This window comes from Primulina eburnea, chromosome 3, assembly GCF_022965805.1.
Source record: "Primulina eburnea isolate SZY01 chromosome 3, ASM2296580v1, whole genome shotgun sequence".
Taxonomy (NCBI): domain Eukaryota; kingdom Viridiplantae; phylum Streptophyta; class Magnoliopsida; order Lamiales; family Gesneriaceae; genus Primulina; species Primulina eburnea.
This window is the reverse complement of record NC_133103.1, coordinates 4,497,596-4,516,647: the sequence shown is the minus strand read 5'-3', so window position 1 is coordinate 4,516,647 and position 19,052 is coordinate 4,497,596. Positions and strand designations below refer to the sequence as shown.

The window sequence follows — 19,052 nt, the reverse complement described above, 5'->3', positions numbered from 1 at the left end:
GTACTTCGTGAACCTCTACACTTTCATTTTTCTTTTTCTTTTGCCCTTAAAATAGGATATTTACTTACATCCAGTAATTAATACTTGGCCTTTCAAAAATGGGAAATTAGAAAGAGTTAAATTTCACTACTTTAAGTAGTTTCCAATTTGTTTCTTAGTCTCTGTTTTCTCTATCGTTTTGTTTTGTTTTGTTGGCTTCTTACATTTATTTTTCGATTATTGATTTAACGTACAATAGATCGGAACCATTAGTTTTTTTTAGGGATAAGTTTCTCTTTTTTATGGTTTATATTTATATAAATTAATTTATAAATAACCGCATATGCCAGCAAGATATGCATAATATTTTTAAAAAGGAAAAATAATAATAATATAGTCACAAATGCCAACTATGTTCCAATAAAATGCCCCACTAAATTTTGTCCACAAACAACCTTTATCTTTAAGCTCCAATTTGTCGAATAACACAACACATGATTCCACCTAAATCAGTTCAATTACCTAATAAAGGCTTAAGAGCAAGTATAACATAACACACCCATTACTTTTAATCGGTTATTTTGATTCTCCCCACCCCAAAATCACTTAATTAAACTTTGAAAATATAATTTTTTATTTTTCAAAATATATTATTTATTATTTTTTTATATTAATTCTAGGTCTCAATTCGAATTTTAATATATATTTTTTAGCTGGATTTAGTAATAAAAATATTCGAACTTGACTTGAAAATTTTACCGACTCATTAAACAATATAATATAATGAGGTATAATATTTTAGTGAAGAATATATAAAGCAAGCGAGGATCTGACTTGGCCTGCAAGCTTTTTAGAATTGAAGCGTTGTTTGTACACAATTTCGCATCTTTATATATTTCACTATGATTAGAGAGAATAATAAGGACCTTTCTAGGTGAATGAAAGGGGAATTATTAATTATTTTTCCTATAATTTATTATCGATTTGAAACGAAACATATAGTTTAAAATCTTATATATATATATATATATATATATATAACAAAATAGGGCAGTGATTTAATTCTGATTGAATTATTTGAATGTTTTTTCAAAATCGAATTGAGATTATTGAAATTAGCACAAAACATCTGCATGCAGTAAACGTAAGAAATTAAGTAAAAAAAAGTTACGAGGACCATGCAAACACCGTTTTTCACCGAAATCATGAGAAGAGCTTTTGAAATTGCACCTCTCTTAGGTTTCTATATATTTCTAAAAATAAATAAAAATTACAAAGTAAAATACCACTTTGAATAATATATTTGTTTAGGACTAGAATTTGGACACACACACACACATATATATATATTGACACACACACACACACACACACACACATATATATATATATATATATATATATATCTGTGTGTGTGTGTATTAAGTATTTTGTATTCACATCCAAACGTCGGTTTTGTGTAAACATCAAAGACAACTTTTGAGTACTTGAATTGAATTAAATTGCGCATGAATCATATATATAGACACACACACACTCTTCCATAATTAAATAATAATAATTAATGCATTAATATATAAGGTAGCATTATATATTATATGTTATATAAGTCCGTCATGAGAGAAGGTGTTTAATGAGGCTAGTGAAAATTTTTGAATAATGGATAAAAATTACATCAATTTATAAACAAAATTAATTTGATATTATGTATCATTTTTGAATAATCTCACATTAATATATGAAATTAATAAAAAAAATAGCTGACAAACTCGAAAAGAATATACCACCTAATAAGCAAACATTATAGAATAATACTCCTCGCAGATTTATAAACTAACATTGGTGTTCACATGGAAATTCGACATTATAACGATGGACGACATAGAAAAAGGCCACCATTGGAAATGTGAGTGAAAGCCGCTAAAAATGAGCTGCCGCGAACGTCGGCTTTTTAGATGGTCGACAATGTTACAATTGTCTCACTTTGATATATTAAACTAAAAAATAGTGGTTATAATTAAACGAAAGATTATTATATGCATTCTTTTTTAGATAGTACCCTTAGGCTGCGTTTGGTTGGAAGGATAGGATAAACTAATGATTAGTATGTAAATGATAAAGAAAATGATTGTGATAGAATTTTAATATATGATGTAAAATAATATTATGTTTGGTAAGATTTTTAAGTGTAGGATAATTTTGAATTTTTTGATGAAAAGACGAAATTGCCCTTCCCCTTCGCGACGGCGACAGTGGCGGCCGGCGGCCGGCGGAAATGGTCGACCGGAAAAGGTCAGCAGGTGAGACGGCCGGAAACGGCTGCCGGAAACTTACCGACAGATTCTCAAAAACCGTCGCTCATAGCGACGGTTGTTGAGAAAACAATCTGTCGCTAATAGCGACGGTTTTAGAGAAACCGTCGCCGATCTTGTTTTGAATTATTTTAATTACTAAAAATTAGACATTTAGCGACGTTTTTTAAACACACCGTCGCTAATTGCGACGTTTTATAAACAAACAATCGCTAATAGCGACGGTGTTTTGACAAACCTTTCTACACAAACCGTCGCTAATAGCGACGGTTTTTTGACAAACCGTCGCTAACCGCTGTCGGCCGGTGTTCGGCCGGTGGTCGGCAGTTCGTCGCTGGTCGGCCGGTGCTCGCCGCGGTCGGCGGTCCGTCTGTGGTTGGCCGGCGGCGGTCGGTGGCGGGAAATGGTGGTGAGTTTGAATTTAGGAGAAGGGTAAAATCGAAAAAATAGGAGGTATTAAGAGTGGGATAAATAATCCTAAGGGGTGAGGAAGTATTATTTTAACCTACCTAATATAACCTAATCATACCTAGGAGGGATAAGATAGGTTTATTTAAAATTGAACCAAACACTTGATTAGGCCGGATAAATTAGTCTATCACTCTTAATCCCTCGAACCAAACGGGGTGCTATTGGATTTATAACTTAAGAGATATACCAACTGAAAAACCAAAAGATGCTAGGACATTGTCCGCTGACTGTTTTCTTCTAATAACTTTAAAATGAAAGGGTTTAATTCTTCCTATAAGAAATGAGAGAGATTATTGGTCCGAATTTAATTAACTATTGGAAATATCTACTTTTTTCCAGCAGCTCATAGCGTGTAGCAAATAGAATAAGTTGTAATTTTGATTGATGTTACAAATATATTCTTCCAATTTACTTGTATTTCTCTTCAACTAAAAGTCGTTTTTGGCTAATCATATCTCCAAAATTTGATTAAATTATCAATCATTTTATTATTGTTTTATCTGACGTAACATCATATTTGATGCATGCACATCACCTAAGTATGTCACTAAAAACAATTTATCAACGTTTAAAAATAATTACTTTTTAATTATTCATATTTTAATTATAATTTAAAGCAAATGACAACAAACACACGTGCTGCAAAATTCCATCCTAAAAAACTTGAAAACTAATATACCTAAATTATAAGTATTAAAAAAATAAATTTTTTTTAAAAAAAATCGAAATCATGCAAAAGGATAAAATTAATCATCATAGGAGTCTATACATTGTTTAATAATATTATTATTGTAAACAAAAAGTAGATGTGAACAATCACACAAATTTTTTTAATTATTTAATTCAAAACTTGATTTATTTTAGTTTAATTAGTTTGCAAAAATATTTAATAAATCATTCTGGTATTAGGTCAACTGTCTCCACAAATCCCACCAACTCTTCGAGAAAAGTAGTAATGATTCATCGGCCACGCTTTCTTTCCATTTGAAATTCAATGCATGTTCTATTATTTCTCACCATATGATAAAGGAAAAAAATTAATATATATTTAAGCTATTATGGACATACCCTAAGATGTGAGATCAAAAACCCTAATATTAAATTAAAAACCAAATAAAAATATGAGATGGAAATCATGAACGTGGTTATTTGTAATAATTCATGATGGATAATTAAACAAATTGCATGAAAATAATTTGGTCCAGTTGGTCTCAGATCGGCTTCGTGGTGGGATCCTCGTGAAGAATAATGAAATCAAATATTTTTATAATATTTTTTTTAAGTTTTAGGTATCATCAGATGTGGCAGACTACAACCATATTAAACTCATCTTATTAAACATATATAAGTCGCAAACTTTTGCACGCAATTGTGTGCATACAATTAAATTTAAATATAATAATTTTTTGTGAAATATTATAAAATTAAAATAATTTTTGGAGTTAATATTTGAGGTTTTATTTCATTGTAGTGTAGTTTGTTTCATCAAAAAAATAATATAATGGGAAAGTGATATTGTAGGAAAAAAAATTGATGTATTGAGAGATCATAACTCATAAGAACATCCGTTGTATATACTAGTTACTCTGTAAATGCGAAGCGTGTGTGTACAATCATTTTTATCATTATCTATGGATAAAGTGAAATTTGACAAATTATGGAAGGATTAAATTGATATTTGAATGGTTGAAATAAAAAAAAATGTGTGTTGAATTTTTTTTAAAAAAAATGTGTAATATTAGTATCATATAAAGGTAAAATTGAAAAAAAAAAAATTGGTATTCTCTGTAGGTAGTTATTATCATGTCCTAACACTTAATAATAATAATAATAATAATAATATATATGTGGTAATTTTTATTATTCAAATGATTGGTCTTGTATGGTAATAACTAAAATTGATGCAAACTGCATTTGAAAAGGTCGGGTTGGTCCTATAATTTAAAATATAGTGTGTGATGCCTTGACAAGTGTATTAAAGTTGACCTTTTGCGCAAATGACAAAAAGAGTGAGTCATTTTTATCTGTGGAATCATGATCAATGGATCCAATAATAAATACTTCAGGTCGTGTGGAACGGTGGATTTGAGATCATAAATTTCAAATCTGTTCATATTTGAACAAAATACAAGTTAATTTCAAATACATTATATATCAAGTTGCAGGACCGAGCGCTTGTCACTTTACCAAAAGCTTTAAAGCTTGTTGTAATGGTGCAACTCAAATCTTTTAAAACGCACAACAGCTCAATTACTACGGTTTGATCGCTCTACCAAGCAGAGACAATTATTTCACCCAACACAAGTTATGCAATTTCAATAGCTTTGTGTTAAATTTCAAATATATCTTAAACGAGTAATTTTTATATATAGATGTGATCAATATATGTGAAAAACATTAAAAAATACAAGCATTTAAATAATTTAACTGCTACAAATAATATGTTATATTTGTAATTATTATTAATATTATTATTATTATTCCATAGTGGGAGGTGTAAAGTTGTATCCAAGCGTGAAAATGTGAGTATGATTATGCATGTCCATTGATTGTATATGTGACCACTTTTTAGCATCTTCCACGAGAGGTAGGCCCTCCATAAACTTTTTTCTGTCTTTTTCGAATTTTAAATTTGAAACTGGGATTTTTTCTTTCCAGTAATTTTTGTAATTAATTATATTTTTTCCCAAAAAATATTTATTAAATTGGCCCCCTTTTCTTTTTGTGAAAGAATGGCTCACCATCCCGACTTTGATTGTACGGACAAAGTTAGTAATACTTTGTCTCACCTTAGGCCTGGGGCAGGTAACATAAAAAAAATAAAATAAAAAGTAAATTAATTTTTATTTTAATATATACAATATTTAATTGTGGATCTAGAGATTCAGTCTAGAGAAATTTTCGAATTTTTTTAATTTGAATTATCTCACAGAGAATGTAGAAATTTGATGATACGTACGATGATTTAGTTATCTGTTCTTTTTTATTTCCATAATTATTTTGATAGTTCAAGCTCACGAGCTAGATAAAAAAAAAAAAGAGAATTTTAAGAAAAAAATTCAGCTGTATTGTAAAAGTAAAAGTGGCATCCACTAGTAAAATGTGGCATCGAAAAATTCTTTTTAAAAGGTTATGAATTCGGAAAATTACCGCAATTACAACTTATAACACCGCTCATTTTTTCACAATAATTATATATTTAAAATTAAAATGATCAATGTAGTATATATCAAGTGATTTTATTCAAAAAAAATTAATTTCAAATTTTTCATATTATTAAAATTGGACCTAATCTAATTTGTTGAGCATGCATATATATATATATATATATATATATATATATATATATATATATATATATATATATATATATATATATATATATATATATATATATATATATTGTGAGATAATCTCACGGATTTTTATTCATGAGGTGCGTCAACTCTGCTCATATTTACAAAAAAAATAATAATTTTGACATAAAAAATAATAATGTTTTTTATGAGTGATTTAAATAAAATATTAGTGTTAAAAAATTGTGAAGTAAGACATCTCACGTTAGTTTTTTGTGTAATTTGTTTTAACCAAAAATAAAAATCTCCAAGTCACTGTCAATTCGGCTATGATGAACCTAAGTCACCCGTTCATGAATCAAATGTCTTCATACAAGTCAAGCTTACTTAGCCCAATGGGCCATGCCTCGAGAATAGATATTATCCAACATTTTTTTTTTGTTTCTTTGTTTTTTTTCTGAATCCTTTTTTCTTTTTATTTCTCAGTATTTTAGAATGCATCGATTTTGGGATGTTATTGCTGTTATAACCGTGTTTCCAATATTGCTTTCCTTTTATTTTAAAAAATTATCTATTTCATTGTCTCATTATTTTATTTTATTTTTATTTGGTCTTTAATTAGTAATGAGCTTTGTAACAATAGTATTACACAGAGAATTTATTTATTATAATTTTTTGCACAAATAAGCATAATTATAACATTAAAAAAATTTATAAGTTGCAAAATTCTGTAACACGACTTAAATATTTAATCTATGATTTTTTATTTATAATCGTTACAGTTCACGATCGAATACAATGCTTATTAAACTTCTACAAATTACAATATCACATGCACTAATTCAGTATGAAACTTAAAAGTCAAAATTAGTCATCAAATTCATACGTTTGGTTGGTATGGTTTGAAATTTTGTAAAACCGATAATATAGAGTTGATCACTCAAGATTTCTGATCGTAAGCTCACGTGCTCATCGTTTCAAGTTATCGATCCCTCAAGATATTTGATTGTGTGTGTGTGTGTGTGTCTATATATATATATATATATATATATATATATATATATATATATATATATATATATATATATATATATATATATATATAAATTCTATATGGGTGCTAAAAAGATAACACTAAAATGTTTTTTTTACGTAAATAATAAGTTATATGAAAGTTTAAAATCGTAGAGAAAGATCTGAGTTTAAATTTTCCAAATTGTAATGAATTTTAATTTCCAGATCCTAAACTATATGCCAAAAATTCATGCGAGAAAGTTTAATTAATAAATTTTGTGAAATATATATAATTTTATCTGATCTATAAAAAAATATTATTTTTTATAAAAAAAATATAAACTAAGTTAACTTGTCTCACATAAATAATTGGTGAAACTTATACAAAATAGATGATGATTGATTTATTTCCCATGGTACCATAAGTTATAACTTATAACAACAAGCACGCAACCTCACGTGCCCGAGAGCCCGACAATGTCTAGTGATGAAAAACGACTTCATTTTCAAACTTGTATTAAATTCTTGTGCTTCATGTCAATTATCGAAGATTTCAACTCACAAAAGTCATCGTTGATGTATGATAGATCATGGGGTTCATTTTCCCCAACTATTAAATCGAAATCGAGAAAAATCACTTCGTGATAATTATTGGCTGATGGTTTTTTTTTTTCTGACCAACTAAAAATGTTCAATTTAAATTATAGTATCAACTTGAAATGATTCTAATATTTTTATATTAAACAACACGGAATGCCATAATTAAATTCTTTCAAAAAATAATCTATTATGATTTTTTCAATTATTTTTTTTTACTTCCATTCAGATAAAATATCTATTAGAATCGTGAAAATGAGAATTTATTTACGTTAATAACATTTGTTACTCTTACATATTTCAAGTTGTAGACGTATTTCAGGGTTGTGACACGACACCATATCAAATCCCAAACTCCCGTGCCCCTTTTCTTGCTTTTAAGTCTCAAGTCCTCGTTCTGTTGGGTCCAAATAATAGAATAAGTCCAAGGGCTCATAAAATATTTTGGGCCTAACAGACCCAACATCAGAGGACTTGAGATACTTCTTCGTGCCTTGTATGGTGTCCGAGGTCGTTTTGTTTCATGTTTGCCGCGAAAAGTACAAGAGCAAGTCATTTATGAGGCGATCTCACGAATTTTTATTTATGAGATGGATCAACTCTAACGATATTCACAATAAAAAGTAATACTCTTAGCATGAAAATTAATATTTTTTCATGGATAACCCAAATAAGAGATCTGTCTCACTAAATACGACTCGTGAGACCGTCTCACACGAGTTTTGCTAAAGTATAATACTTTTAACTCAAATCGATATACATTAAACAATATATTTTTGAAATAAAAAATAATTTTTAACTCATATATGTATATATTATACGATATTTCTTCGTAATATGGCAAACAAAAATGATTTTTTTTTACAGTAAAAATCAAAATTTTAGACGGGACAATTAATATATTTTATGGGTCAGGTCGGATCGTAAATCTGTCTCACAATTTTTTTGTTTGATTTAAACTGAATAATGATCGAGCTTGAGTTTTTTGTGTTTGTTTAAAAAATTTGTGACGACTCTTAATTGTTTTTTTGGTAAACTAATTACCCGATCCACATTGCGTTGCATGCTTGTATATATATTTTTATTTATGATATAAAATAACGTTATATCATAATTATCAACATTTATAAGGGCATCCGCATCCGTTCGAATTAATACATGTTAATAACTCTCCATCTCATCAAAAATTATGGGGTCCACGAACCACATATTCATTACATTAACACTTTCTCATTATTAACACACAACCACTTTCATTTAATATCAACTTTCAATTTTTATGGGTCCCACTGTCCACTTACTCATTTTTTTTTCTTTTATAACAAATATTACTAAAAATAAATAGTATTATTATTTTAAAATTAACTTAATTCCAATATTCATTAAAATATTATTAAGAAATGAAAAAAATGTTGGACTCTTTTATTTAAAATAATATATAACATAATTTTTCTTAAAAAACACAAAATACATTGAAAACGAATTACGATAATTGAAAAGAGAATTACATTAATCGAAAATTACATATTCCATTTCTCTCTAATTTGGTCACACATATGTTCATGAACTATAAGCTGCTCCGGCGTCATTTGTGAAGTGTCTTTCGAAAGGATTTCGTATTTCTTAAGCAAATATTTGCTCTTTTTAGCTTCAGATTTGTTCAAAGCCGCTTTTGCTTTCATCTCCTCTATTGCAAGTTCTTTTTGTTTCCATACAGATTCGTTCTTCTTTATATCTGTATACTGAGTAAAACTTTCGAACATACTGTCGTATCTTGTTGTCAAATCCTCCATCGATGATTTTGCTTTGTTTTTACCTTTTCTTTTTGCGGCTTTTTGACCAATTGGACGAATCTCTTCTTCATTTATATGTAAATCAATACTCGCATCTTTGTTCGATGAGGTGTTGCTAGCCCCCGACTCTGTGATTCTTGCTTTCTTTGTACCAACCAAGTGATCATTGGACTGTGGAGCGAACATTGGACGTGTTTTCATGATTCTCCACACATGCTCCAGATTAAATGCAACTCCATTATTTTCATCACGATATTTTTCATATGCAAACCGCAATATGTCTTCATCACTATGGCCGCTTCGATAAGTATTGTAAACACTATTATAATTTGCGTTGAAGCGATTTACCTTTTTTTGGACGGTATTGTGCCAATGAGATCGAATCACGTTTAAAGCTCTCCGAGATGAACCAGCGGGACGATTGTCATTGTAGTAGTCCGCAACACGTCTCCAGAAATCATTCCCCTTCTGATCATTGTCGATGACTGGGTCATCACTCATTGTGACATACGATCTCGCTAGTAGCCCGTCTTCCTCCTTTTTCCATATTATTCGCTTCTTCGTACCCTCAACATCTACATCAGCATTTTCGAGATCAACTCGCGTTTCACGGTCGGACAACTGAGTCTCTGGGACAAACGTAGGAGTTGGCGGTTCGTTTTCGATTGGCATATTGGTGGATTGTGGATTATATAATCCATAAAAATAAGGCGGCATGAAATCTGGGTTGCCTATACTTTGTCAATATTCAGGTGTAGGCGGTGGATACGGAGCTCGGGAGGTGTAATTTGGATGATTCGAAAGATTTTCATAACCTTGGAAATTTGAAACAAACGGCTAATTTGGAAATTGTGGTGGATATTGTGTAGAAGAAACAAATCAAGGTCGATTTTGTGAGTTCTGACTATTGTCACACATTTGGCTTAAAGATATATAGTGAATAAATTTTAGTAAATAGCATATGTAATATTTAATTTTGAAAATAGCCGTTGGTGATAATTAGCGACGATTTTCGAAAAGCCGTCGCTTTTCAGTTTGCGACGGTTTACGTAAAACCGTCGCCAATTTCGAAATAATGATGAATTTCTTGGCTGTCATGTCAGCCTAGATTATTAACACATGCACCCACATTGGTGCATGAACATTAATGGATGTTATTAACACCCATTAACCCACCAATGTGGGTGTCCTAAGAGGTGAATTTGGTAAAGTGTGAAAATGCATAGGGGTAAATTTGGTACTGCCTAAATAGATTTACACATCAAGTAGTTTATTTTTTTATTTTTTTTTTTTTTTTTTTGAATTCCTAAACTAAGGGGCGGGGGATCGAACCCATGCCATTTGGCTGAGGATTACAAATGAGAACCATTGGGCCACTGCCCTGGTCTCCATCAAGTAGTTTATCTATACTATAATAAAACCTGTAATTTGGTGAAACCTTTTTCCTAATCCGAAAAATGCCCTTCACACTCCAATTCTGATTTTCGTGTTTTTACTTCGTTCCACGTTTCTCCTGAGATATATTTAATTTTAAAAATAAAAAGTAATGATTTCTATTAAATAAAAACCCTCACATCTGTGCATTTTCAATTTCAAAATTGGCCTTTAACTTTCATCCACTTCGGCATATTATTAATTGAATTCATTTCCCGAATTAGTTTTCTCCCATTATTTTATTTATATCAATATAATTTTAAAACAAAACAATTATCTTATTTATCTTTTAAAATTATTATACACAAGCACGCGAATTTAATATATAATATAAGATAAGATATTGATTAAATTTTAGAATTAATTTTTAGATGTAAATATTATTTTATTGAAAAAATATTTCTAAATTTATACCATTGTTTTGCAACAAATGATAGATATATGCATGTATCTATATTTTATTGTGAATTATATGTATAATTAGATTTGAGAATTACAAGTAATATTACTTGACATAAAAAAAATTATATATCATTTATTTTTTAAACATCTTTTTTATTAATGACATTTATGTAAGTATTCATATATTGTTTATCATGATACTGATGAAAATTTTATTTTTAAAAAATAAAAAGAAAAAAACCAAAACCCATATTGTTATTAAATAATTTTTATAAGAATCAAAATTTAATAAATAAAGTTCAACTTGAGGTTTTGACCAAATGTTGAAAAATTAGATTTTTAATATTAAAAATAAGGTTTTCAATAACGTATAGAACATTTTAGATTTAAAACAGTTAATTTTATTTTTACATAACTTTCTCAATTTGTATGTATAAATGCGATATTTTTGTATCAAACTGTTTGTTGTCTTTAATTTAATGCTTTCTTGTAATATTTTTTTATAATATGAATGATCTAATCATTTAAAAATTCAAAATTTCGAATAAATATTTTAAAAAAAATTAGTAGTTTAACATTTTTAGAATGTGAATATGATAGTGGTGAGTGAATACAAAAATTCACTATAATATATTTTTATAAATTTTATAATTATTGTTGAAAGAAAATAAAGAACTTTTATAATTTCAATGGGGTGTTGGCGGTGTTTTAAATTTTTTAGCATGATACTAGAATTAGTTATTTTAAGTGGTTCAAACTTAATAATATGACATTATATATATAAGGGTGTGTTTGGTTGAGTGGATTAAATAAAGATAGATTAATAGTAAAATATCTATCGTTAAAATTTTAAGATGTTTTAATAATCATTTTGACCCGTTTTAAGATCCAATTTTATTAATCAAATAGTTATCCATAAAGTTGGATCTTAAACCGGGTCAAAATGATTATTAAAACAACTTAAAATTTTAACGATAAATATTTAACTATTAATCTATCTTTGTTTAATCCACTCAACCAAACATATCTGTAGAGTATGCGAATTTATTATACATGATTTCAGGAACATCATATTTATGAAGTTTTAAAAAACAATATAGAATTTATAAAGATGTATTTTCCACATAGTTCAAATCGTACGAAATATGTTCAATTTTATAAGGATATAATTTAGTTAAACCAAATCTCATAAAATCGATCTGTTTTGAAATCTCAACATTCCAAACACTTAAAATGATATTTGTAATTTCAGATATTGCCAAATCGCATTTTTATAAGATGGGATTTGATGGAATTTGGTAAATTTTGGAATCCAAAATGCCATTTTGATTTTTGGTGAGATGAGGTTTCAAAATGAAACCGGTATTAAATAAACAATCAATTAAAATTTCTGTTATCTATACTATATTGTTATATTATTAAGTTTGAGACTCTTAGAATAATTATTTCAGAGGACATCAAAATATTTAATTTTATAGTTAATCTTTTTACCCTACTAAAAATCTCCTCAAGTCAATTCATGTTTTACATAGTAAAAAATCTAAATAAAACTTACATTTTAAATCGAACAACTCTCCTAAATAGAAAATAATATCGTTTTAATTATTTAGTATTATTTGGTCAAATTAAAAATAATAACAACACGTACAACTCGTGTATCTTTTATTGTTATATATTAAAATCTTCCGAGAATCTCTTCTAGAAGTTGACTTTAATCTTTTTACTTATCTTAATCTTCTGCGTGTACATCTTTTATTGTTATATATTAAAATCTTCCGAGAATCTCTTCTAGAAGTTGACTTTAATCTTTTTACTTATCTTAATCTTTTGGAATCTCTGCTCGAATCTTTTATTTATCCTAATCTTACGAGAGTCTCTTCCGTAAGTTTCCTTTAATACACTAACAACACATAATCTCATGTTAATTGTTTAGTATTATTTGATCAAATTAAAAATAATAATAACACATGTAATACGTGTGCATCTTTTAGTAGTATTTGAAAATTTCTATGGATTATTTATTTTTCTTGAAAAACATTATTCATTTTAACATTGAAAATCTAATTGATCAAAATTCGATAATTGTTTTTTAATTATCTCTTGATAAAATTTATTTTTTCTTCATTCGTTAAAAAATAAATTTAATAAAAATACTTTTCATGTTTGAAAATAAATTATTTCTTGATAAATGCTATACGAATATATAGATAGATATTATTATAATATTTAAAATAGGAAATACAAATTTTTTAATACCGAATAATGTTTTTTTAATGGTGAAATATTACATTTTACTGTTTTGCCGAATACCAAAATAATCTCCGACTCCAATTCGGAGTCCCCTCAGAAATTTTAAATTTCCGATTGATTTGGATCCCCATAATAAATGGATGATGGACTCATGATCTTCCGTAGTTCCACACTTCCGTCCCAATCAAACAGTGTTCACTGGCCAAGATTAAGCTTTTTTTTTTTCGGATGTGAGAAATTTCACAGTACTATCAATTATGTATATCCAAATTGATTGCCTCGTATTCAGACAGCTGATAAATTGTAATTCTCGAACTTAAATCCTCAGGAATTCGGAGCGAAATCCCTTCAATGCTGCGAAACCCAACTGCACAGCACACCCCACCGTCTTCTCATGGCCTCCTGTTATTACTTTCCCACTTTTCATCGTTTGTCTTCTGATAAAATCTTCTTTTCAAACCAAATCTCTTCACAAAACTTGTGCATTTACCACCAACACCACCACAAGCAATTCTATTCCCGATTTTGGGCTTCTTCATGTAAGAAATCCAGGTATTCTTCGATTAATCATTATGGGTTTTTTCTTTGATGTAGTGTACAAGTACTTAAATTTTTGGATATTTTTTATGCTAGTGTACTTAATATGCCATAGAACGTTGCGGGGTGTTTGTATTTGCAAAATTTCTGTTTCTTGTAGTTATTTGTCAATGGTCGTGATTTATTGGGTTGCTTTTGTTTGATTTAGAGCTAGCAAGAAGGTCAAAAGCAATGAAGATCTTTGCAATGAGATTAGAGAATTTTTATCCACCGTTGGATATCCTGAACATTATTTGCCATCCATGAAAGAGCTTGCGCAGCATGGAAGGTTCGTTTTCATGGATTTTATTTTTCTAATTTGTAGTGTTATGATCGATGTTACATTGCACTACTGCGATGAAATGCATATATATATTTGAACAATGGTGGAGCAGGAGACAGGCTCCATCATTTGCAGTTTTAATGTATGTATTTATTGAACTCGTGGACGAGTGGGATGGTGGGGATACATACATTTGGAGAAATATTTTTCCTAGTTTATGTATTTTATTCATATATCCTATATTTCAATGATGGTCCTCCTTAGGAAGGACCTTGCACACATGGTCCGGCGAAGAGGATACGCACTTATTAGACAGATTCTTGAATCCTCGACTACAACAAACTTAATCAAGTCCGATATAGAGATGGACAAAACAGGAAAACTGAAGAGGCTCGGGGGATCTGAAGGTGAATACGTGAAACTTTAACATTATTCTTATTTGCAATTTTATATGAATATGCGATTTAAAATCGGTATTGATAGAATATTTTGTGGTTTGAAAAGGTCAGAATGAGAAACTGAAAGTCTTGGTCAGTGATGTATTATCAAGGGACGTTATGGAAGAGGGAGACTTGCATAGATATCAAGAAAAAGATGGAGACCTTTTCTCGAGTGACCAAAGGTCTTTGGCATCAGATTCAAATATACAGTTCATGAAGGAGAAGGTGGCTAATTTTATTAAGCACGGAATGTTGGTTGGAATTGATGGTTAGTTCTCGAGGGCTAATTTCTATACATTCTTTGTTATTTCTCAATTCATAGTTTTCCTTTGGTGGCCTAATGTGTTTCTCTCCTAAAGTTGATCTCTGATGTCATTCTTGCACCTTTCAAATTCCGATTAGTTGCAATAATTGGTTTGTTTATTAAATTAAGATTATTAGGAAGTAACAATAGTTCATATTATTCTATGTCGTACAATGATTAAAAGGTTGTGCTTAGGCTCCCATTTGGTTTAAAATATTTTATTCGCATTTTTACAATCAACTATAATATTTCTTAGAACAATTGTTTCTATGGTTGGAATTCTTGTAATTAATCTATGAATGTTGGGTAATGTGTGTAGAAAACCACGAATCATGTCCTCGTGAGAGCTAACTAATGCTAATTTCAGGGGAAACCTGTTTCCATTTCCTAATACAAGCAAGTGGCAACAGAGATAATATCAAAGTTTTGACGGCTGGACATGATTAGTGCTAATATGAGTACCGAGATTGTCCTGTTGAGCAATTATTGCAGCGGGTTTGTAATGTTTCCAGCATTTCTAACCCAGGATGCTAATTTTAAATTTTAGTTCTTTGCAATTTGGGCAAATAAGTTACCAATGTGCAATGACTAATTATGGCAGTACATTGCCAGAAAAGAAGAAAATTCCAAGTGGATTCGATAGTTGATTCCTTATGCTCTGGTTTTTGACTTATAGTTTATACCTATATATAAGAAGCTACCCTTGATGAAAGTTCAGAAACGATGCCTACTAAAATATGTTGGAATATGTCGTCAAATCAGGTTATTTGATTATTCCTTGTCAAGAAAACAAGTCCATCTACCATAATGTTTTCTGTTATCATGCCATGATATTTTGTAGGGAGATGTTTATTGTATTTTCATCCTATTTATTTTTGTAATGCTCAGATTGTGTTGACTTTCTAATTACAGATGAAATTTATGCCCGTAAAGGAGAGAGAAGTACTGAATCAGAAAACGGACACAAAGTACAAAATAGCTCAAGTGATCAAAGAAACAACAATCTTTTGATCCATTGCTCTAGTAGTGGTGAAATATTAAATGGAAAATCCATGTACTTCATCTGCTTCAAAGAAAGCATCTGTCGCTTTGTTTTTCTACATTTATTTTCCTTATTCAATTGCATCATTGCATCTGACTTATATAGGAACAATTATGTCTCAAAAGAAGATCAAATACACGTGAATCACAAAAATGATCTAGAGGATGAGGTCTGTGTGCATCGTTATTTCAATCTAGGCCACTATTTCTCTGGATTATGACATTATATGGCTTTTCCGGTTTCTTCAAAATTCATCTTGGTTTATCTGGATAGAATGATTGCTTGCTAGTTATGTTGTGCTGTAGAAACTAAACGCAGAGAATCTAGCTGAGTTTAACCGACTCAAGTTTATGCTGGTATGTATCTGAGTAATTAACTATACTATAATATGGTGATTATTCTTCAAGTTTTCTTATGTGATCGCTTTATGCATTGTTGTTGTCTGTTCTTAGTATGGGAAGGAATTAGAACTAGATCAACTGAAGCAGCAGATTGAGAAAGAAAAGGTATAAATTTATATGCGTGAATTACTATTTCATTATTTACAAGCATAAGTTATATTTCAATTGAAAAACATAACCTTTAATATAAAAAGGGCTAGAAATTCCATATCCATGAGAAAATGGGCAATTAAAATACCTTTTGATTGAATATCTCAGACTGCTTTGTCCGCTTTGCAAAATAATGTGGAAATAGAGATCAACAGAGCACATAAACTTATTTCTGAAAAAGAGTCTGAATTATATGCTGCCGCAGGAAGCTTAACCGGACTAAAAGAGGTATTGCATTTTCTATTCGTTACGTTGATGATAAAATATTGGGCCAGTAAGTCATACAGATTACAGAGACATTTAGCATAAAATATTTTTTATCAAGAGAGCCTTTTAAAATAAACAAAAGCAATTTTGTGTTTTAATACAATAGTAAAAGGCACATTTTCTAGCTTTGGCCTTTTTGCCTTTTAAGCACTGTTTTGAAACCTCTCTTTCCAAAAAAACAGTTTTTAAAATTTGACTTCATTCTCTAGATGCGTTCAAAGTCTGTGGATGGTAATTTGTTGATAATTAATATTTAATCCTCGAAAATTGAGCTTCGTCACATCCACGCTTGATGCGCACGCGAAGCTGTTCACAGGCAATTTTGGCTATTGGCAGAAGGCCAGAACAAATTTCCATCAAGTCCACAATGGGTCTTGATTGAACTTGAACTTTTACTCCACTTTCAATAATACATTTTGTAGATATTGGAAAGTTTGCTGTCTTTATTTTTACCAAGGATTTTGAATTTTGTTCTCAAGAAAAAAGATATCATCTCTTTGTTTCAGAGAGCATTTTATTAATTATTACTGAGGTGAAGTTACCTTTTCGTTTAGGTTGAGGTTAAATATACGGGACATGGGGAGATTGTAGAACTGGCTGGTAGCTTCAACGGTTGGCATCACAAGATAAAAATGGATCCGCAGTCATCATCCACTGGTGTTGGCCATACTGAAACGAGGTTTTACATTCAATTTCGTTTATATCAGCGCTCAAGTGCTGTTTATAGTTTTGGTTTTATACCTACGATACATTTTACTGAATAGGATCACAATTTAAATATACTACCAAAATTTTCCAGGAAATCACAACTTTGGAGAACAGTTTTGTGGCTCTATCCCGGAGTTTATGAGGTTAGTTCAACTGATTACCGTGTGTTCTCAACCATCATCTAGAAAAAAAAATCGAACCTCAAGGACCAAGGACACTGATCGTGCATACATTCCTCCCTTGATCCAATATGATTTATGACTTTCGGTTTACGAACAGGAGGATGAAAGAATATTGTAATAATATGGAGAGTGTGGTGGCATCGACCTGCTACTGCTTCTTTTAAACACACTCATTTCTCGAATTCATTAACAATTTACAATACAAGGGATATGGTTTTGTTCGTTTGCTTATAGTAGCTCTTGGTTCACAGATAAAATTCGTTGTCGATGGTGATTGGAGGATCGACCCTTCGATGGAATCAGTTACAAGGGACACCTTGGACAACAACATACTTAAAGTAGATAGATGACCATCCTTTGCTTGGACAAAATCCTTAGCTTGTAAATAACAAGAATAGATTTTCTAATGCTTATTCATCTTGTGTTTGGTTCACTTGTTGATTATTCTATTCCATTTCTTATCATGCTATCAACTGAAGATTAGTTGGGTGTTACGGACACTAGAAGAAACTTGGTGAAATGTGAATGCCGATATCTACAAGATACGTTGGATGGGTTAACTACCGTTGGATAAATTTCAAACGAGGTGTATGTAGATCAGTACATGCAAATGAGTTCATTTATGAATGCCAAATGTTAATTAATGTTACTAAATGTTTTTTGTCTTCGCTTTAATGTTAGACAAACACTTGTGTGAGACGGTCTCACGGATCGTATTTGTGAGACAGATCTTTTATTTGGGTCATCTATGAAAAATATTACTATTTATGTTAAGAGTATTATTTTTTATTGTGAATATTGATAGAGTTAATCCGTCTCACAGATTAAGATCCATGAGACGAACTCTTATGAGATCCACTCTGAATGTTAATAGCAATTTATTTAAGCTCAAAAAACGACGATCAGAGTATAGACTCGTTAATTTCTAAACTTACACAAACTACTCTACCAACTCAAGTGTGCATTCCCGAATGCCGATTTCACCAAACCACGTACACTTTCTCGTCCACAGAGTACAAGTGCTGCAAACTTTGACGCTTCTTTTATTTCTTACTACCTAACCCATGATAATTAAATAAAAATATATGACCGAATCTGCACCGTTGAACGCTCTCATTTTGCCAGCTGGAACCATCCTAAAGCCCTCTATC

General features: G+C 30.0%; 1 protein-coding gene across 2 annotated transcripts; it reads left to right on the top strand.

Annotated features, from left to right (window-relative positions):
• The first annotated feature begins 13,605 nt into the window (after window positions 1-13,605).
• Window positions 13,606-18,334, top strand: LOC140825553 (protein PTST homolog 3, chloroplastic-like). Of its 2 annotated transcripts, XM_073187397.1 has the most exons (12): window positions 13,606-14,100; window positions 14,294-14,413; window positions 14,672-14,814; window positions 14,912-15,115; window positions 16,064-16,205; window positions 16,299-16,362; window positions 16,499-16,549; window positions 16,646-16,699; window positions 16,853-16,972; window positions 17,566-17,690; window positions 17,811-17,862; window positions 18,153-18,334. In XM_073187397.1, exons 1-12 carry the CDS (start codon window positions 13,943-13,945, stop codon window positions 18,249-18,251), a joined length of 1,332 nt encoding a protein of 443 aa, XP_073043498.1. In that variant the 5' UTR covers window positions 13,606-13,942; the 3' UTR covers window positions 18,252-18,334. The 2 variants fall into 2 exon arrangements, with proteins under 2 accessions (XP_073043498.1, XP_073043499.1); XM_073187398.1 differs by lacking the exon at window positions 18,153-18,334 and having other exon boundaries at window positions 17,776-17,862.
• Window positions 18,335-19,052: the final 718 nt, after the last annotated feature.